We start from the raw sequence: 22,014 nt of genomic DNA on the forward strand, positions 1-22,014 counted from the left end.
TTGTAAATGGAAGGAATCAAATAGTTGACTGTTGTAATTCACAGTAACAATTGGCAGTAAAGCATTATTTTGGTCTTAGAGATCCTTTGCCTAATAATAAATCCCCCTCATGCGATGGAGTTATTTATTGACGCTTCCAGGCGCTTGACGCATTTCAGCAAATCATGTTACCTCTTATTTTGTGCCACTCTGATTGTGACAGTTGTAATTCTGTTATCAATATCTTAAGCTGAGCCAATAATTAGGAACACAGCTGAAACTACTCCAATCTCACATCAGCTGGTCAATCTTAACTGTGTTACAGTCCCCAGAGTAGATCCAGTTGATACTGTTTGGTTTTCCATAATTTTTACCAAGGGGGTGAGGTCAGTTGAAGGGTTGGTCTATAATGATTTCTAGGAAAGCCATCTGGGCTGTGTTCGATTATTAACCATCATTAACCATCCTCAAGACATTCAAAATCACGAGCTCCTGCATTGTTTTACAACATGCTGCCAGAAGACGCCATGATGTGTAGAAACTGAAGTACCAAAGCCCTAGATGACACACTCTTCCTTGCCAGGACTTTTCTTACTGACGTTGGGATCATGAGTCAGTGCCGATGCTTATGTAGGCTTGGCCCTTGAGAGCACAGGGCTATGCCAAAACCTTTTCTCTTCATGTTTACAGTCGCCATTCAAAGAAACTACTCTTTAACAGCTGCCCAAACAGTCACACCAGGCTGAATGCCTCCACTGTAGGAATACTTGGGCACTAATTTTAGGGCAGGATATCCGTCATTCTCTTTTCTTTCCATGTTTCCACTAAAACCATTATTCAGTATTTATGTAATATGTATGCAGTTTTACCAATAAACTACCACCACAGAGGTTTAGGCCCAGGCAGTTGTAAGTGTGGACTGGAGTACCGCAGTGCATCCTGTTGCTCGGAACAAACAGACACAGTCCTGCTTTGCTGAGAGCAGGTCCTATTAGCCATCCCTGCTGCCCTCTGCTTTCAGAGGTGTCACGGTACGCTGGTTTATATTTGGTTTCCGCTGCGTCTCTGCCTCACCACCTCGAGGCCACACATCTGGTCTTCAGGCCGACACTGGCTGAGCCCAAGCATTTTCTCATGGTTACTCAGCCTCCCAGGAGAGCTGAAGGGAGAGAGAAAGAGAAGGAGAGAATAAACTGGGAAAAGCGAGAGCGGAAGTCAGCCACGGAATGAACACATCACGGCATCTTTCCCTATTTCTCTTCAAGCTCTGCTCTAGTCTGGAATGATTCATACCCTGCCGTCCACAAAGAGAGATCTTTTGCCAGGGCTCTACATCGCACGCTATCCTTGTTCCTCACCCCACAGCCCATTAACTCTATTGGAAAGCATTTTTCTCAGTAAATTGTAAAGACTTGTGGGCAATGACTCAGACTATTTTGACTGTGCCTACCTGTCTTATTAGTTTACTGATTGTTTGATTAGTTGATATTATTAAATTATTGCTTTTATGTCACTGATTTTTATTAAGGGTTTCCTGTCATTGATGTGATGTCTGTCTAGATTTTTTTTATTAGGCCTGTTGGCTTGGCTAAATGATTTACCATACACACACTGTCTGTTCATTTGTTCGCATCAGTATGGTTTGACATTTATAGTACTTCCCTCTGAGTTAAACATTAATGAGATCTCATTATCCAAAATGTAATCTTTTCCTTATTTGCATATGGGTCCGTCTGCCTTAAAAATATAACATAGATTCCAAGCTAGCCTATAAATTTGCAGTTCATGTTTTCTTTGTTATTTTTGAACCATCTAAAAAGAAGCCTAGACTGTTTTGTGGGGCAATGGTTAAACTTAGGATAGTTTGCCCTGTAGTAAAGTGTGGTGTGTGAACTGTGAGGAGCCCAGAACTGACCTGGATAGTGTTTCAGGTAGGCCAACACCCCTGAGTTGGGTCAGGGCAGCCACAGGAGCTGGCTCAAGGCTGTGGTTCACAGAGACAACAAGTCAGGCCACAGGGACACACAGTGCTGCTCTGCACACCAGGGAATCTGTCCAAATTGCACACAGGCAAGCTGTCTGATGGGGTTTTCCAAGGTCAGGTTGGGAATCTAGGGGCCGGAGCACTGTGAAAGGAAACATCCTCTTCCATCTTCTGCTTCACAGGGGAGTCCTCGAATGAAAAGTTCATTGTTTCACCCATGAAATCTGATTTTACATGTCTGCCAGTGGTAGGCTCATTTTAGTCAGTAGAGGAACTAATTCCAATTTCCACACAAAACTAATGTCCAAGAAGGTGTTTATGTGATTTTTAAATGAATAGCTGGCTTGCAGTTTAATATCCATCCTTCTATCCATTCTCTTCTGTTTTTCCTTATCGAGGCTATCAGCCTATCCCAGCTTCAGTTTAATATTTAAGTAAATAATTAATCTGTTCATCAGATGATTATTAGGGCACAATAAATTTTACTAGGTAAAGTGCAGTTAATCAGGAAAACCTTGGGTCTTTAAGGCTTCTCATCTCTATCATAATCACTGCTATTGTTTGATTTTGTTTTCTGTCAATAGCATAACCGTAAAGACTTTATCTTTACACTTATGTGTTTATCTTTAGTGTAAAGATTCTGAAAGGCACTTTCTCAATGCAAGCTGTTATAATTAAGGCTAAAGGGTCTCTTTGTCTTTCTTGCTGTTTTTTTTCCTCAAACTCTCACAACTTATAGCAATCAACTCACAGATAGAAACGATAAATACAATTGTTCTGGCTGTCCATGAATTCTCAAAAACTGATGTTATTTTTAGGTTAATCTTCTTAGAGAAACGAATGGAGAGAAAAAATCACTTTGGGTTGCGAATGTTGGGGTGCACTCAGCTTAAGCATGAAAAATTCCTCTGTTCCCATCACTTATATTAAATTAGCCTGTTTTGCATGCCATATTTCTCCCATCAAGTTTACTCCTTGCAAGTAAAAGCCAAGCATTACAGGAATAGTGCAGCTATGTGCTGAGGCTTGCCAGGAACAACTGCATGCCCTATTGTAACATGGCTCCTGAAGGCAAAGCATTGAAGGATCACTTCAAACTGTGGCCTATTTCTGAAGCTAAAGCAATGTCTGTGGTGCATGATTGTCGATTTACCCTTTTCTCTCTTTTCTATTGACAGACTCCAGCTGAGGTGATTGTTTCTCAGCCATCTTGCACAGCCAATGGAACAAATGGGTAAGGAGCTACAGAAGCCAATTTCACACTTGAACGTTGGTCAATTTTGGGAGATTTGGATCTGGACATTGTCCAGCATTGTCTGATTTTTGTCCTTTTTCACATGTAGCCAATAGCAAGAGATTGTACATGTCAGCTGCATTATCTGTAGTGGAAATGGTCCATTTCCAATAGAGCGTATATAGCTTCTGGGAAGAGCATGCCGGAGACGGGGCATGTGACACCCAATCTCTCACTATGAATTCTCCAGGAAATTATATGCTCTATTATCACATGGGTTTGACTGGGCATTACATAGAACTGGCAGGGTAAAGTCCATTTTATGTCCAATTCGATTTGTTCCCCCATTCAGCTCGACTTGGTTGCAGGCTACAGTGCAAACGACAAGGGAAGTAGTAGTTCCGTCTTTTACTTGTATACTTCCTCTGAGCGCCGGGGATTTCTGTATATATCCGCAGGCGCATGTGTTAATACTTGATTTCTTTCAGTTCCTCTTCAGTATCTCATGGTGTTCTCATGTGTGCATGCAAGTGGTACAGAGTCATATACATACTGACAGATGATCTGTTATGTGGTGATATTTGATTTCTTTTAGGTGAAATTAGTTTTCAGTCTTTCAAACTGGTTGAGCTTTACCATTAAGAAGTTAACCTGGCTGTTATTTGGGGCTGTTATGGCTGTTATGTGTTATTTGCCAATAATTTTCCATGTGAAAGATGTCTGATGGAGGTTTTTGACATGTTTAAATTTCCAAACAATTGATTTTCATAGATAAATCGGGTGCATTCAAATAATGGGAACATTAAGGAAAACCATACATTTATTACACCCCCAACCTCCTGAGGCATTAATAGATGGAATTTGTCTTATTTAAATTTCGGATATCTAGGTCATTTGCTATTGTAGTGTGCCCTGTCATTCGGCTAAGATATAAAGGCCCTCAGAGGGGAAAAAAAGAGATTATGGCTGCCTATGAACCCAGCATTATTCGTTGTATCATAAGAGAAAAATGGGCTGAATTTTAAACAACTTGCAATTAGTCAAGAACAGACTTCACCAGATAATTAGCTGAAGAATAGACTATTTGTTGCAAGCACATATACTATTGATGTCAAAGTAAATGTTTTTATAATTAGACAAATATAGAACATATTGGACCTCTGTTCAAGACGTGTCTTTTCTGAATAGGCAAAACCTACAGTTTGTTAATGATTATATTCTGAAGACCAGGCCTTTTGCACAGACAAATCAAAGACTGGGTTGCTTGGCCACAGTGATGCTGGTTGATGCGCTATGTTTGGACCTGGGGAGCCTGCATTCAGTAATTATGAACTATGACTCCTGCATCATATCAAAGGGTACTTGAAGATAATGTGTAGCCAGCAGTCTTAAACAGATAAAACTTTAACTGGACCTTTCAACAGGTTTTCATCCTCCCTGCAAACACACTGAAGAATGGCTCAATAAGCCCATTCAAATTCCTGATTGGAATCCCCTTCAGATCTTTTGTGGGGTTTTGAGTAGAAAAAAAACAGTGCTAAGGATCGTACCACTGAATGAAGCGCAATCAAGATTTTTAGCAAGCCTACACCAGAGTGAGTCATTATGAAAAATGCATACAAGAAGCTAATTATTTCTGCTAAAGGGAGCAATACTAGTTTCTGTGGCTTCCTGTATTTACTTTTTCCACAAAACACAAGTAATTATTTTTCAATTGGATTGGATTGAACTTATTTAAAGATATTGCTTCAAAAGGGATGAGATGTTTGCTTATCTGCATATGTGAATGGCAGAGGATTTCCTTGGGATGTACTTACTTTTATTACATGGTTAATGTAATCTTCATCTTAGATGACTTTAACCAATCACCCTTTCAATATCAGGGCATCTTACTGTAAATGACATTCAAATGGCCATGTGGATTACATGTTAATGCAAATGAGAGTCAAAAGTGATTCATGGAGGGCTTGATCCAGACTATTAGTGCATGGCTGTGATCTCAGACAGTGATGTAGCCAGGCTGTGCTTCTCTCTATCTCTGGCATCGTGCCCTTATCACCACCCCGTTCTCCCTTCCACAATCGTAACTGTACATCTGCCGACTCACAGGCAATGAATCACAAAGCTTGACTTGTAGGCCTATCGCCCATCACAAATGAACAGACGAGGATCTGCAGAAACTCTCAACAAGAATAGAGCTGTCCCAGGAAGTGGTTATGTGAGATGAAATATTTTGCTGTAGTCATACGTGACATGGTGTCTTTTGAGGCTTGAGGGGGGAAAATAGGACGGAAAGAAGTAAGGACTGGGTGACTCAGTCCTGCCTCAACAGCACTCCTAAAAGAGGTGTGGCTCGGGTTCATGTGCGTGTGTGTGTGCATGTATGTCATTTCTGCACTGTTGTGGTCCGCATGGCATGATTAACTACTAGTTTGAAGAGTCTGTGTGTTTGCCTGGCTGTAATCATCACAGTAAGTGCAAAGATTAGAGAGCATAGCGCTTGCTCATTACCTGGCCAATGAATGGACACACCCAGAAGTTCAGCTGTACGGAAGGAATGCCAAGTTAGGCTCTGATAAGCCAGAACTTTGCTATTTTAACAAATTGAGTCATATCAATTCATCTTAATTGTTGCATAAGAGGAGACGCAAGCTCTGATTTACATCGGACTTTGACCAAACTATTGGATTGCATTGTGCAATTAGATGGAATAAAGGTGTGACTGTGATTAATTAGGGTTTTTTTTTTTTGTTAACATGGCTATACTCTGCTAATTAGCCGTGCTACAAGCCTGATGCATTAGCTGATTTCAGGGGGTCTCACAGAATCCATGCCTGCAACTTCCTAACATATTTCCTCAAAATTAATTGGACAAACTAACACAATTTGAAATGAAGTAACTGAAGACTATAAGCCTGTTTATAACTGTTTATGTGTTGTCCTTCCTTCTTTTAAGATGATCTGCTAGGCCTTCACTGCAGCCACCTTTGGTTGCTGCTTGTTTATAGGGCTCTGCGTTCAATCAGATGATGAGATCAGATGATGTTGACTGCATCATGAAAGAATATCCTTCTTTTTGCCTTTAGAAACTCTTTGGTTGCTTTTGCCGTATGCTTCGGGTCTTTATCCACCTACACTGTGAAGTGCTGTCTGATGAGTCTTGCAGCATATGTGTGAATTTGAGCAGAGTATACCCATGTGGACTTCAGAAATCATCCTGCTACTTGTATCAGCACCAATCGAATATTTAAAGATGGCCTCCTTCAATTGTATTTATATATCTTAATCAATCTCAATCATCAAGAAATCCCAGAAAGATGATTGCGTTCATCTGGACGTAGCGTTTCCAGTGAGAGAAACGTTTTTGCATGCATCCAAGCAACTTCTTTAGTCTCAGTTTCACCAACTTTATAAAAAGTCCATTTGCACAATGACCAAAACCAGCATGATTGCCTAACAATGGACCATGTGCTCAGTTTCAGCATCATTAATATGCAAATTGTCCTGACCGCTGAAGAAAATGTGTCCAAGCTGAGGATCGGGGTCCCCAACGCAAACAGGAGGATTACTGTGAATTATACATCAGTGAAACCAAACAACCTTAGCTACCTTGTCAGGCCAAGACTCCACAGTCTATTTACACTTACAGACCAGTGGCCACTCTTGAAATGATGAGGATGTACACATCCTGGACAGGGAGGAATGATGGTTTGAGCAGGGAGTCAAGGAGGGCATTTATGTGAAAAGGGAACGGCCATCTCTGGACAGAGGAGGGGGCCTAAGGGTAAATCCTTTACCATATTACAATACTATGATTGCAGCCATTTCTCATTTGTTTGTAGTCATGACAATTTGCATATTAACAATTGTGAAACTGACCTCACAACACATTGGTAAGGCCCCAGTTGTTACTTTGCGTGCTGCCAGTAACTTCTTCAAAAGCAACTTCTGTTTTTGCTCATTGTTAAACCTGCAGTTAGTTGAGACTGCAGAGGTCGCCTGGATGGGTAGCAAAGTTCCTCTTGAGGTCTCGTGAATGGCTCCCAAGTAAAAGTCGAGTACTTGGAATCAACTCTAGATCTTTCATCTGCTTCATTTGTCATTGAATTACAAGGAAACGGATCGAACCTGGTCATGAAACTACTTATCACTCAACTGTCCAGTTGCTTTTGAAACTTTAAAAATGGGAGACTGTATAAAAAAAGGGCTGTAATTCCTAACCAGTTAATGCAATACTTTTGTTAATCTCCTAAAGTTAAAGTTGAAAATTTCCCAAAACCTACTTGGGTGGTGTGGAGACACAAAATTACATAAAAATGTTTAATTGTCCAAACATGGGTCTTCAGGCAGATGACACGAGGCGTTGGTGTTTCGGTCAGTAGGAAGTGCCACCCAGCTGCCACCTCCCTCCTTGCTGTTCTCATGCTGAAATCCATTTTACATTGTCACTATTTATTTATTTATTTTATTAATCTTCCCTTTCCTCACTCTCAAGTTCCTTCTCATAGCTGAGGCAGGGGAGAGTACAAACTGTTCTAAAAAGAAAGTAGACACTTGAAGACTTTTCTCTGTTCTATCTGTTCTGGAATTAGCTTCTCCTCTTCTTCGTTGACAGCTCTCTGAAGTAGTCAGAAGCTTGAAGTTTTTGCCACTAGATAACTAAAAGAGAACAGTATTAAGGAATGTATTTCATGTGTGTAAATTTATGTACATGCAGGACAGAGGGTGTGTATGCATAACACAAGTGAGTGTTTGCGTGAAGAGCTTAGGAGTGGGCCCCCAGTAATTGCCTGTCTGGATGTCTGTCGTCCTGTCTGTCAACCATCCAACCATCACAATCTGGACTTGTTTACAACATCAACAAATATGGAAAGTTTTAATCCGCGTTACTAAGTTTCACAAGTAGAATGGCTTTATTCAAACTAAAGAGTCACTTACTCTCTATCATAAAATGCCTTGCTGACAACACTTCTTCAGTCACAAACTCAGACTTCCTGTCCCTCCTACTCAGGTCTCATAACATGACTTTGTTTTCCCTCTCCCCTCTGCCTAGTCCAGAGCTTCTTGGCAGTGGTCTTGAGAAAACAGTGTATTTTTAGCTGGGAGGTCATATAGGCCCAGTCTTAATCACCACATTCCCATTTTCCCACCAGCCCAGTTTCAGCCAGAGGCCCATGCAGTCAGCCTATGCACTCTATGGAGAAGGGAAGAGAAATAGATGGATTTCTACAGGAAGAATGATTATTAAGCCTTTGATATGAGCATGATTTTAATAAACTTTGGTTTATTTTACTTGGTGCTTTTTCTAAATGCCTTTCTGGGCACATCCTGAGCTATTTATCCATCAGACAACTCTCCCAAGTATTCCTGTGACTAATCAATGCAATGGTCATTTTTGCAACCGTGCATGTTCTTTTGGGTTACAAGGAATGTTTCATTTCACTGCGGTCATGCAAGCCCGAGAGCAAGGACAGTGGCTCTTTAGCTTTAATTAATGTCTCAGCAGTGTGATTAGATCCTGGACTGAAATCAATTACTCATTGCCACAGAAACTAAAACCAGGCAGACAGACACAAACTAATTAATTCACTGTGCTGCTCACACTGCTGGATGTGTGTCATGGTCATTGTACAGATTTCCTAAACGTTGGCTGCTTTAAAAAAAAACAGTGAAAAAATCATGCACAATATTGGGAATCCTTTTCAAAAATTTCTCTTTAGAGAAAAGTTAGAGAAGTGACATTTGGTTAATTTGTTTAATCTTTAGACTTTTATAATATTACGCTGTTTAATTTTTTTAAATGATGGTTACCTTTTTATCTCCATCTCTGCTCTCTATCTCAGTTAGAGATCAGAAAGGTAATCTTGGTTTAAATAATTCCACAAATGTCCATCTCCATATCTGTACACACTGAATATTCACATAGTCAGCAGCATGTTTTTAAGAGTATTTTGTTTTTTAAGGCATTCTTACTTCCTTTAAAATGCATCTACTTCTATAAGATGGATCATCTTGCATGCATGCTGCTTTCAGGTCTATCTGGAGATTTTGTGGCATTTAGGGCCAATGGCAAAAGCTTGAACTTGTGTCTCTTCAGGTAGTTTATTGTTTAGTTTGAAATATGTTTAGGATCATTTTTATCACCAGCTTTTAAAAAAAAAAATTGCTGGACATCCTTTCTTCCGGGATTTGCTGGCATTTAAATGAATCTAATATTCGCTCCAGCAGTAAAATATTCCCTAAGCTCAGTGTTGTGCAAGGTCACCCTTTGCAAGAGCTAGCTCAAAGTTCAGTTCACACAGATTAAATTGAAGTAGTTCACATTTCTCATACCAGCAAGCTGTATTGTTGTTCACAGAGCATCATGTGCAGTTCATGCACTCAACTGCACTCCTTGGCTTTAAGGAACACTCACATCATGTACATCATTTTCTTCAGTTGAAAGAACCATTTATTTGGGCCAGGGATCACTGAAAATATTTGTGTTCAAAGACGTACTCTTTTTAGTAGGTATGCAAACTTTATGGTCACAGTACCGATACATTATATGAATAAAACCTACACAAGGTCAAGGCTTGCATGCAGTAGGCATGCCTAAAGAAGCAGCTCGGCCACGGAACTTTGTAATAGGAAGCTCCCGACACACAGTTTTTGTGCTGTTGTTAAGAGCTGCGCAGTTATTGAGTCACCAGAGCATTGGCAACTTTGACACACTATGCACCTCAGTACTCCGCAACCTCACTCTGTAACTTTACATGATCTGCCACTTAGTGCCCGAGTCGCTGCGGTTCCTAAAACACTTCGGCTTTGCAAATACTACTTAAAGATGATTGTGTAATATGTTGGAGGAAATACATTTCATGAACTAACATTCTATTAAAGTACTGTGCTTGGATTCTTTGAGCTTTGTAGAATGGTCCATTCTTTCACAAATGTTTATAAAGGCAGACTCAATTTTTTTTTTTTTTATAACTGGAAATAGGACTGAAAAAAATGAATCAAAGATTAAGAGGTGGGGCCCACTTTTGTCCATAGTATACCTTTGCTTTGGATATCTGCTGATACAAGTACAACTCTGATAGCACTGCTTCATTTATAGACTGTTAGAGACCAGCAATCTCCCTCTATGTGTCTTTAATTTCCCAACTTTGTAAAAGAAAATAGAAGAAATAAAAATATTTAAATATATAAATGTACTAAATTGCTTTTGGGACAAAGATGAGCAGCAATCTATAAAATAAAAAAAGGGTATTATTGTCTAGTTTATTTGCAGTTGCTCGGCTTAGTGCGGGACTCCTTGTGAGTCTTTTCTGTGGTTTGCTGTCATTAATGGTCTTTCTAGTTTTTCTCTGCCTCCTCTCAGTTTCACTGGGTGTGTGTACGCCACTGAAGTTCAATAAACATTCAATCATTGTCAGCTTACTTCATCACTGTTTGCTGTTAAGTCACAAACTGTTGCAAACACACAAAGAAAATCTCTTGGGATATCAAATTACTGACCCTTTGCTGTTAGCTACGTCCCCGGTTAGCTGTACGACTAGCATTAAAGTGCAAAGACATGCGGTATGGCTTGATGTGATGTCGTAAACACGGAACAAAATAGAATAGAATGGAGCTGAATAGATCATATACCATCACAGATACGTGACCTATCTCTTTAAATGAGTACTGGACCAAAATCGAATTTAAAAATATTCGACTGATGGCTTGTTAGCACATTCATGCAGCCGTGCATGTTTCTTTTCAGGAAATAATTCACTTTTTTGTTGTTAGGAACCAAAACTGTATTTCTACTGATGACTTATGCATGAGGATAATTTTTGTGTTGGTGCCACTGCACTTCAGAACAGTGGCACCGCTTCTCCAGACTGTTAAATATTCCTCACGTCCTTTGGCAGTCAAACCAGGGGTTTCCTTTCTTTCTAGCAATGAGCAGTTTTTTCAAAAGGTTATTTGGTCTTCCAGACTTCCTCTTGACTATTCCTGGCATTGCTATTCCTATATTACATTTACTTTACTTTACTTTAATTCGAAGTGAGGTTGTGGTTAGGACAACTTTTGATATTTTATAAACCTCTGAAATTTGCCTCAAGTGACCTAGTTATACTATGATTGTGGAAAACTAAAATCAAAACCCAAATTAGGGTACGAGATCTTACAAAGCAGAGCACATAATCATATATGGACAAGATTAGCAGGTAATGAAGTTGCTGGGAGGAAGCTAAATTCTCATATGGCACTGACTTTACCTGCTTTGGCTTATTAGATATCTTCCTATTGCCTTTGTGGGTGTGTACACACCCGTGGCTGTTTGACATGTTCTTGCCTCTCCTTTTAGTCTTGTTGCACCTGTAAGGGTGAGACATTTGAGACAACATTCAAGTTTGTCTTTCTATTTAGTGCATGGAATTTGGTGACCTCATTACTAATTACTACTCAATCTCCACCCAGCTAAAGAAGGTAGACAAATTCAACTGTATACACCTACATGAGTGTTCAAGACCTTTTATTATCATGGGTATGACATAAATGGTATTGGCATAAGTCATCTTGCTAAACCTTTATAATTTATTGACGTTTATTTACCCCCTGAGATTTTCAGGCCCTCCAAATAATCATTTGTAAGGCAAAAGAAGTTACAGTGTTGGTATTACTGGTACGATGTGGCAATTTTCACCCTATTAGACTCTAAAGCATGGTGTCCTTGATCCTACCAATAAAAAAATGTAAAATGGAAACACATTTCCAAATTGAGGTGAAATGAGTTCTGCATTAGTTCAAGCTATATTGTACTCTTAATCTTTTTCTTCCTCTTTTCTTTGGTATGTTCTTCTCTATTATTTTGTTCCCATTTGTCAAATACATCACAAATAATTTGCTGCTTGTAACCACATCGACTCCTGAACTGTGTATTGACGTTGCCATTGTGGGGATTAGGCATAAAAGAGATGGCAAAACAAAATTTGTTACATTGGAAGATTTGGGATACGGCAAACGCAAATTGTTACATAGCCCAGTATTTAAGGCCTCATTGGCTTTACATCACGCAGGCAATATCTTCTGTACAGAGGACAGAAGATATTGCCTGCATGCAACTACACAGGTTGTTAAAACGTGCTTTGTATTCGCTGTGGAGTCAGATATCTGTGGTTGTGTGATAATAGGGAAATATGTCCCTTCCTCTCACAAATCAGGTCTCTTTTTTTCTGAGCCTTATTTTCATAACTTCTCCCTCTTCCACTTCACAGGATAGCCAACAGTTTTTATTTTCTAGTTGAAACTGACCTGTGTGATGTGAATCCTTTTTTTTTTTTGCTTTCTTTACTTTTCACTTTAACGTTACATGCGCTGCCATATTGGTTTTAAAAGCAATACTGCCGTACAATGTGTTTCTCTGAGATTGCAAATGATTATAAAAAAAACTGAAAAAAAAGTCCTCTCCTTGCCTTCTAGGAGAGGACAAATGAGAGAGAGGTGCGGTCTATAGAGGTGTGGTCTGTAGATCTGCGTTAGCTCTATTCGTCGTGGTGTCTAATCCCCATGTTAAATTGCTTCCTGCACTCAGGAAGTTGCCTACCGCCCCACCGTCACGGCCTGCTGCTGCAACCTCTGGGAATGTGGGGGGTGGTAGTATGGGGGCGAGGGGGTTGGACTGGGGTTGTACTGTAGGGATGCTGGACAGCTGTGGAGATCCAAAACTCCCACATCAACTTTACTTAGACAATTGCCCCATTTGTTACACCATAGATTGCCATGAAGAAATAGTACTTTTTACCCAGTTTATGTATACATAGACAAAATGGAATGTCCACATGTGTCTGTACCTACACTTGCAAAATACCAGAGTAATAAATCTGTTGAAGCAATTTTTTTTATACCTCCAACATGTGGTCAGAGGACAATGATGGTTATTCTCTGATATAGCCTACAGTGTTGTTTTTTTCATATCTTATAATGTAATTCTTCTTGAGTTAGAAAAAATGTTAGCCACAAAAACAGCTTGTTATATAGAAATAACAGTAGTAATAATACTATACCGCTGTGGTCTGCAGCCACAGTCAATGATGTATAGATTTCGATGTTAGAGTGGGTTTTGGGACAATAGTGGCCCTGCTTATAAATCATTTATTTTGAAAGTCGGGCTTTCGGTGACGCTAAAGTTCAAAACGTTGGACAGAAACCTGGCCTCCTACCTGAGTTTCTGTCCTCTTTTAATGTTCCCTCTTTCTGTACATGACCTTGTAGCAGTGACTTTTGGCTTGTCTGGTATTTCAGGTTCATTGTGGGGGATAACACCATTAGGGGTCAGAGATAATATATATGAATGTGCTTGAAGTGTAGCAAAAAAAATGCACACAAGAGCCAAGTTTTCTAAGATGGATAACCATTAGACATGACCTGAATGTCACTTGTACTCAATTCTCTGAAACACCCCTCTCAAATCCTGCTTTTCTTTAGAGAAGCTATTTAGAATTTCAGACTTAATATTCATGTAGACTAAACTGATATTTATAAACAGAAACAATAGTACAGCTACGCACTCCTCTCATAGTTATTCTATAGATCCTTTTCCCATCCTGTTTGGGCTGCTTTGTCTGCGTGCATGTCTCTGTTATGTAGAGGGAGTTAACAACCTCAAAAAAAGAGATGTCACATTTCTGTGTTTATTTTAATACATTTAAATGGGGTCTGTAGATGGACGGGGTGATAGAGATCCCCATAGGCTGCTGCTGTGGCAGGCGAGCAGGCTTAGTTTTATAGCATGGCTGAGTATAATGTGACAGTCTCTCTCTCTTTCGTTCTCTCTCTTCTGCCTTCTGATTATGCGTCCTACCAATTTATACACACATATGGAAAAAATGGCCTGCTAGAGTTTCACGGTGTCTGGACATTAGCTTAAATTAGAGATGCCAGTTAGTTAGAATCAGCCACTGCAAATAAACATCATAAAGATAACATATGCATAAGAGACAGCATTTCAGAAATCCTTTGACCTTATCTCGACTCTCCCCTGTGATCAGTGATCAGGTCAAAGGACAGAAACTGGCAGCTGCTGTAATCTGAGCCAGTGCAGATAAAGGTATATTCTGACCCACTGATTATTGCTGCCTTCAATGAGGAGGAACCTTCCTGAATTATCTGATCAATAATGACATAAATCAGCTAGCAAATGCATAGGTAAATAGATGAGAGATAACCCGGGGAGGGAAGGAGGGAGGGCTTGATTTCATTTCCTGAGTGGTAATCCCAGGAGGAAGAAGAGGTGGAGAGGACAGGAAGGAAGGAGCGCTTCGTCACTTGTACCTAACATGCTAGTTAGATCCAGGAAATAGAGAAAACAAACGAGTAATTAGGTAAATAAATGACAAGAGATAAAACGTCTAAACAATGTAATAGAATTGAAATGGGCCTTGGCCAGAGATAACAAGTCTGAAGTTGTCCACAGCATTGCTGACCAGATGCAGAACAGTCAGTGTGCGTGGAAACGGCTGTAGACTTGATTGTGGGGCATTAAAGGGCGAACAAGAAAACATCCATTCAGCAGATTTAATTATGTTTTTGATGTTTATGCTTTAAACTATCTAAGGTGGTGACCTCTTGAACCTTCTGCTTTCCTGTGACCAGCATGAGCTGGCTGGCTGGGAGTCGGGGCCGGCGTCGCTCTGTCACATTTATTTTCAGTCGCCCCTTTGGCTCGCCGGCCAAAGTGATAAAAGAGAGATGAGCTGTCCACAGTGGCGTGGTATGTATGAGTGTGTGTTTGTGGGCTTGCGTGCTCCTAGGGAGGGAAAGTGGGAAAACGCTAGAGGACAGATATTCGTGGCACCTCTTTCAGTGTGATCCCCCTCCCCACCTAAGAGTATCAGAGAGGCTCAACGCTGGCAAAGAGTCACATAGGGGCGGGGGGTCACAGCCAACTGTGTGTCTTTGAGCCAATTAACTGTCTAATGGGAGGGAGTAGTCAGGGGAAGACTTGAGTTGAGAGGGAAGCAGGGTTATTTACATTCTCTTTCTCCTCTTCCACTTAGCCACACTGTCTCGGAGTCTTCTGAAGAGATGAAAAGCCTGATCATTGACAAGAATAAGATGGGACAGGAGGAAGAACCTGAACTCTTGGTAAAAGGTGAGCCTGACACACACAACTAACATAGCACCACCGTTTATCTTATCCTCCTTAAATAAATGCATCTACCTGCTATTATCAGATATTCATTATGCTGACATCATTACTAATTAAGTAGGCTTCAGACAGGAAAATTATTTTTTAAAATGCCAGTCGTCAGTTTAACAGAAATACTTAACTTTTTAGCATTTTTCTAGCAATGCAAATTGTATCTGGATAGTTGTTTGGCCAAATGGGGGGGGGGGGTGGAATGAGCTATTTTAAGACTTCCCTTTGGTATATTAAAATTTTTCATGTAATATTTACTATTATTTATTTTTTAAGGCTAAACAGTTGATTGAAAAATCCAAAACCTAACATGAAGAACAATCACTAACAAAGTGAAAAATCTCTTGTTGTAGTTTTGTTTTCCAGTTTATTCACCAACTCCCTGCAGGGCTTAGTCAGTGCTGTTCATGTCTTTTTGTATGGTGTATATTTCATCAGGCTAATTGCCTCCTGTCGCAGCTCCATACTGGGCTGTTGCCCTGTAGCCAACCCCTCTCTTACCACATGTGGCGCACAGCTGCCCTCACCCTCCCCTCTGTATGTATTAATGCAAAGACAGCTACTGGCATCAGGAGCTCTATCCTGGATGTCTGATGCTTTTGAGGAATGATCTCATAGGATATTTCTGTGCTATTTATTTTTTCCTTTTTTTTCCGTTCGGCCTGCTGCTGACAGGGAGCAGTAAAATGCCAGTGCTTAGATATGTTACGTCCTGCTGGGAATGGCGACAGTCAGATTGCCTAATTCTGACAGCAGTTACCATGCACCCTTGGCTATGGCCTCCTCCCTTACTGCTGTCCCCACTGTTTCACTGTTAGAAGAGTTTCCCTGTGAAACTGAGGATGGCTACAGTCTGTGGGCAAATTTCATTTAACATTTCAGCTCTTGCACCACATAGCAATCCTTCACTACACTTCACTAGGCACCACTATTACAGCCAACAGCAGGCAACCTCAGGGTGTTAGATAATTCACTCTGCATACTGCACAATAATATGTTTTGAAGGATGCCTCCATTAGGACTCTCTCTCTTTTTTTTCTCCCTTTTTTGTAGGGCATCCCGAGGCTACATGGGCCGAATGTTGCCCCAGTATCTAAAGTAGGCCAACAACATTACAGATATAGACTGACGAGTGCTGACAGACAGAGATGTTGACATTGGTTTATTGATATTCCTTTGTTGATTTAAAGTTAAAGTTGTTCCTCATGTGATGCAGTTTCTCATGCTGCAGTCGTCTACAGCTGAATCTGTCTGCTGCTTTATGATTCAAAGCAGGGGAAAGGTTTAGCTTTACATTTTTTTTAAACTGTTCCACACAAAAGTAGTTCAATGCCAGTTTGTAACGTATTATTTTCCTGAAATGCTGCTCTGCTTCCGGAGATGGTTTTTATGAAATGACGGCAAGCACAACACTGCGACCCATTTTCTCAGACGTATGTATTTTTATCATGGAGTTCAATGTTCAGTATATTGAACAAACTTTCAGCGGTGAGAGCAGCAGGAGGCTTGCAGTAAAAAAAGATGGAAATACACAGAGAGAGTGTTTTCTCAATCTGTGTTTGAGGGGGCAGGGCACTGAAGGGTCAAGGGTCACAAATGAAACAAATTAAGGGCGAGCTGTGGCCCTCGGGGGAGGCATTAGCTGGCTACAGAGATGAGATCCAGATGGAAGATCATCAGTGGGCTATACATGGGGTCTCCAGCTTTATCTCTGTCCTTTTCACATCAATTCTTATTGCATTGTTTAAAGTTGCAATATTAAGTGCAGCCTATGTGGTGTATATCCCATGCCTGCGACAGAGCTGCGGGGCGTGCAGGCATGCCTGTGTCTTGTTTTTGATCCAACCAGCTTGTCTGCCTCCTGTCCTGCGTGTCGTCCCAGCTTTCTTTGTGATTTTTATTTATCCATTTCACATTGGGTTTTGATGCTGACCCTCTCTGATGTGGTGTTAAGTACCTCCTGGGTTTTCACTTTGGGCTATATTTGAGGGTTGGTTATGGTAGGTTCAAAATCCCCTCTTATATCATATTGAGGCCTGAACCTTCACCCCGTCCTTTCTTTCTTTCTTTTTTTCTTTTTTTTGTTTATTTGAAGCAGGAGCAAAGCAACAGTTTCTCTGTACTTCCTGGGTAAACCACATTTAAGCAAGGTTAAAAAGAGGGAGAGAAGAGAAATTTGGGGCAGATGAAAGTAAATGAGAAGAGAATGAGAGCAAGAGGAAGAAAGATGCAAGCAAAATTATCTCTGGGTAACAGGTGACACACAGCTCGCTGACCAGAGAGGAAGTTGTGATGCTGGGGAAGCGTTATTACAGTTTCACAGGGTTAGAGGCTGAAGATGTATTGCCTAATTCTTTCTTCTAAAACCAATATCAAGAATGCATATGCAAGCCATATGTATTGTCATGCACAGGCACCCCATGTACGGCTGACTGCCACTGCATCTCAATGCCCTAGCCCTGCATATAGTCCTACACAACCCAGTATCAGTCAAGGTGGCCAGCCAAAAGTAATTTAGTTTATTTATCTGCTCAGACATGAAATGCTTATGCACTTATGTAATTGTTCCTTATTAAGAACAATTTGTACACAACTGGGGATGCAGAAGAGATTTGGGATCAGTAGATCTGGGCTGTTGCAGTTTTCCCAGTCCTCAGAACTTTAGGAACACAAGAGTCTTTTATTACAGAGAGAGAGACCTGACAAAATTAGCAGACATGCCTAAAAACTAGCTGCCTCATTCTCTTTGTGTCTCTCTCTGTCTCCTTATCTGATTCTGTCAGCCTCAAAAGTGGCAGTTATGGTGGCTTTGTGCTGCCTTTAATGCCTATGCTATTATCTGGCCTTATTTTTAGCACCTAGTATTTATTCCAGCAAAACTTTTACTCATAGATTTCTGCGAACTTTAGGGACAGTTAGAGCCCTTGGAGATTATTCTTTGTGAAGACAGGGTGTAGCAGCATTTATAGACTTACAACCTGCCCCCAAAAATCTTTCAAGGGAAATGCTTGCCTTAGTGTGAAAGTCCCATACTTATGAAAGAAAGTTGCAGAGCATTGTTCCTTTCTGAGAATGTACAACTTGCTTGGTGGTAGCAAAGATTTCTTATAGGGGACACAATCTAATGGGTTTTTTCTTTTTGTTTTTAAAGTCATGTGAAACTACTGCCAGAGATTGCTCTAATAAAAAGGAGGTATTTATTCTTTACTGAAAAAAATAAAATGAACAGGACAAGAAGCTGCAGGCTCGCTTGCTTGAAAATTTGAAAACATCACATTTCAAGATTAATTTTCTTTTGCTGGACTAATCAGTTTAAAAAATCCTTTACTGCAGCTGAACTGGCGTGTGATCTTTCATTTCAGGGTTAAGTTGTAACATAATCCCTTGTGTATATCCTTTTTCAAGCCACAGCAGACAACTTCAAGCCCCCTTTCCTTGTATCTCTTTTGCAAAGATTGAATTGTTTCTTATTATTCTTGTGTAAATGCAATAATAAGGACTGAGTTTGCACAGTTACTCAGGTTTTCCACCCTGTCAGCTAGCTGTGAAAAGTCACCAGTAGCTACCAGTGAAAACAAAAGCACTATTATCGTTCGGCCTTGATTATAGGCGGCCAATCTTTGGACCCATGATGTCATCATTCTGTAGCCACTAAAATGCACTATATACTTACTATATTTTACTATATATTTACTTCATATTGATAAGTAAAAGCCAAAAATATGCATTCTGCTTGTTTAAAGGTTGGTTGTTACGGGAGGTGCGTGGCAACTGGATTAAGCAACGTCGATACTGGTTTGTACTGACCCAAGACTCTCTTGACTACTACACCGGACCGGAGAAAGGTGCCCGGAGACTAGGCACATTGGTCCTCACAAACCTCTGCTCTGTCATCTGGCCAGACAAGCAGACATACAAGGAGACAGGTGAGCAAGACACACTTATATTCCTAACCATATGCAGACGGGATGAGACATAGCTGACTCACACTCATGCAGGCTTTCCTGTAATCTCTGTAGAGTCCAGTTAGTTCTTTGTGTTAATTCCCTTTGTGGTATAGTGATCATAGGCATTATTTTAAAACTTCCCAGTAAATTGTTGGGTCTTTCAATATGAAAGTGGTGACTTGTGGCTAGCTTTCCCCTTCCCATGAGTACTGTAATTCTTAGTAAGTTTGGGAAGCCCCGGCTTTGTTTGGTCAGAAATGCGGGTCAAGGTTGGCCTACAAGTGTCTCATTCGCGTAACCAGCAAGGCAATCTCTTGGATGCAGGAAACAAATGACAAAGATTTATAAAAAGAGTTGCTTTTGAAAAGACACAGGGATGACTTGTGTTTTTTCAAATCTGTATTCCTCAGATACCCTTTATCTATGTTTGTCTGCCTCTCTGTGAATGGAGATTATGCCCTGCTAACTTTACCAAACCGCTTAAAATGCCAAAACCATAGTGCAAACCCAAACATAGTTCTAACTCAATAGGCCAGGGGACTTTTCTGGACAGAGGAGGACTTTCAACAGCGACTTTGTCACAGACTCCCGGCTGTTTCACTACTGAGTAGATCTGTGTTCCTCTTAAGCAGGGAAATTTGTCACAAAAGAGTTGCAAGAAATCTTTACTTCCTCTGTATTTTCTGGTTGTTGCCATAAAATAGGAGTTCACTTTAAGGGCTCCGTTTTTGGTCTCATAGACCCTTGAAAGCAGTGGTTAATATTATATGTGAACATATTCAAATTGGTCAGTGGCAATAGTGCAGTGTAATGATTTGAGTAGTAAAACTTTTTCATTTTGGGGTTATACTTGACTAAGAACTTTAAACAAAGAAGGATGTGGTGCCAAGTCACGTAGCAGGAAAGCCTGATAACCGCCACGGGGCTACAGATCAAGCTAGGCTGCCTGGGGTATGTCTAATACTTCCTCTGTAGAAGGAGAAATGTTCCTCTTTTTTAGCTTTTATTATGTTACCCGAAATGAAACTCACTAAGGGCTTTCGGACTCGTGTCTTAAGACATCTGCAGAATATCTACTCTTGTTTGGTTTTGGTGTAGTCTGAGGTTTTTTTCTCTGAAGTTGACCTTTGATCATCAGTGAAGCTGAGTGAGTAAAGGAGAGAGAGTCTGTATGGAAGATGTGCAGGAATCAGTTTATTGTCTCACATTGTAGGAAACTGGATCAGGCCTAAATCCATGCTGTTTACTTTAAAAAAAACAAAACAAAAAAAATCAAAACAAAACCATCCCACACATGTCTGGAAAAGTGTCAGGTCAGATAAGGTCCAGTTTAAATTACTAACTATGAATTATTACCATTACATGTCATAAGATTTGCAATGGTTTTTAAATGTGTTGCTTTATTATTATTATTATTATTATTATTATTATTATTATTATTATTGGGTTTTTTTCAGGTTACTGGAGCATTACAGTTTATGGTCGGAAACATTGCTATAGGCTGTACACCAAGCACTTCAATGAGGCTGTGCACTGGGCTTGTGCCATCCAGAAAATCATTGATAGTAAATCACCCGTGGAAACGCCAACACAGCTCCTGATTCGAGACATTGAGGTGGGCCACGCAACGCAGACACACAAACATACACAGGGTTGCTGCCAAACTACCTATGATTACAGCCACCAAACACAAACGGCCATCAGGCTACATAATGCTCCACAACCCCTGCCCCGTTACCATGGAAACCACACGACCACATTGTACCAGGGAGTCCAAAGTTTATTCTGCTTGCCTTTCTCTTTTGAATGACCTCATTTCATTCTGTCACACAGGGACAGGAAATAATACCAGACCTGCAGTTGAAAGGTCATTCCAAGATAAAGGCATTTCCAGCTATTTGAATATTTAGAAAAACAGGATTTGTGGCTTTTGAAAGATACCTTAGTTTGTGCAGGGAGTGTGTTTACAAGGGATCGTCATATTTTAATGCACGGTGTGCTAGAGAACACATTGTGCTGGAATGTCATTGAGCAGAGAGACGACTCATCTTGCATCAGTCTGCCTCTTGGGTGTAGAGAAGGGCAGTTCTGGCAGAGGAGATGGAGGAGGGCTCTGCATGAAGCAGCAGGACGAGATAAGCAGTCCTTTGCCTGGCCTCCTCTCTCAGTAATCTCCCAACGAGAGTCTCTAATCTCAAAGAAAGTGGTTAGTCTGCTCCCTCTACCCTCATCTGGTTTGCAAAAAGGGGTCAAGCTTTTGTAGGAATAAAGGGGTCTGCTTTTCATTTATTGCTTTGACAGTCACTCATCCTTCCACCTAAAACCTTTTTCTCAGTCTCTTGCTTTCTCTCTCCCTCTCCCTCACCTTTATACATAGGCACTTTTCCTCAACTGGACAAAGTATTCTCTCTCTAAAGTGTGAGGCCATGACTGGAACTGTAAAAATCCAGAGAGACTAAACAGAGGCGGCGTTGTGTGAACAGGACTGCTTGCTTATCTTTAAAGTATAGAATCAGGTTACAGACACAGAGGGGCGAAAGCCTGGCAGTTTTAGCAATGGATCTATAGCCAGAAGTCATATTTGAAAGAGATTAGGTGTGTGAAATGTTTTATTTAAACTGTGACTTTATCAGTGCTTAGATCATAAACACATTCATGCTCTTAACCATTGTCATCCAGTTCAGGGTCACAGGTGGCT

The 22,014-nt window shown here is 40.5% G+C and overlaps 1 protein-coding gene across 1 annotated transcript in view; it reads left to right on the top strand.

Annotated features, from left to right (window-relative positions):
• The window catches only part of plekhh3 (pleckstrin homology, MyTH4 and FERM domain containing H3), a 41,192-nt gene that overhangs the window by 3,805 nt on the left and 15,373 nt on the right, over positions 1-22,014 (top strand). Inside the window, exons 2-5 of the mRNA XM_080904847.1 lie at positions 3,142-3,197; positions 15,227-15,321; positions 19,113-19,295; positions 20,774-20,931. Of these exons, the coding sequence (XP_080760973.1) occupies positions 3,142-3,197; positions 15,227-15,321; positions 19,113-19,295; positions 20,774-20,931 (492 nt within the window). The remainder of the gene's footprint in view (positions 1-3,141; positions 3,198-15,226; positions 15,322-19,112; positions 19,296-20,773; positions 20,932-22,014) is intronic.

Source organism: Rhamphochromis sp. 'chilingali', assembly GCF_963969265.1.
Source record: "Rhamphochromis sp. 'chilingali' genome assembly, chromosome: 15".
Lineage (NCBI taxonomy): Eukaryota > Metazoa > Chordata > Actinopteri > Cichliformes > Cichlidae > Rhamphochromis > Rhamphochromis sp. 'chilingali'.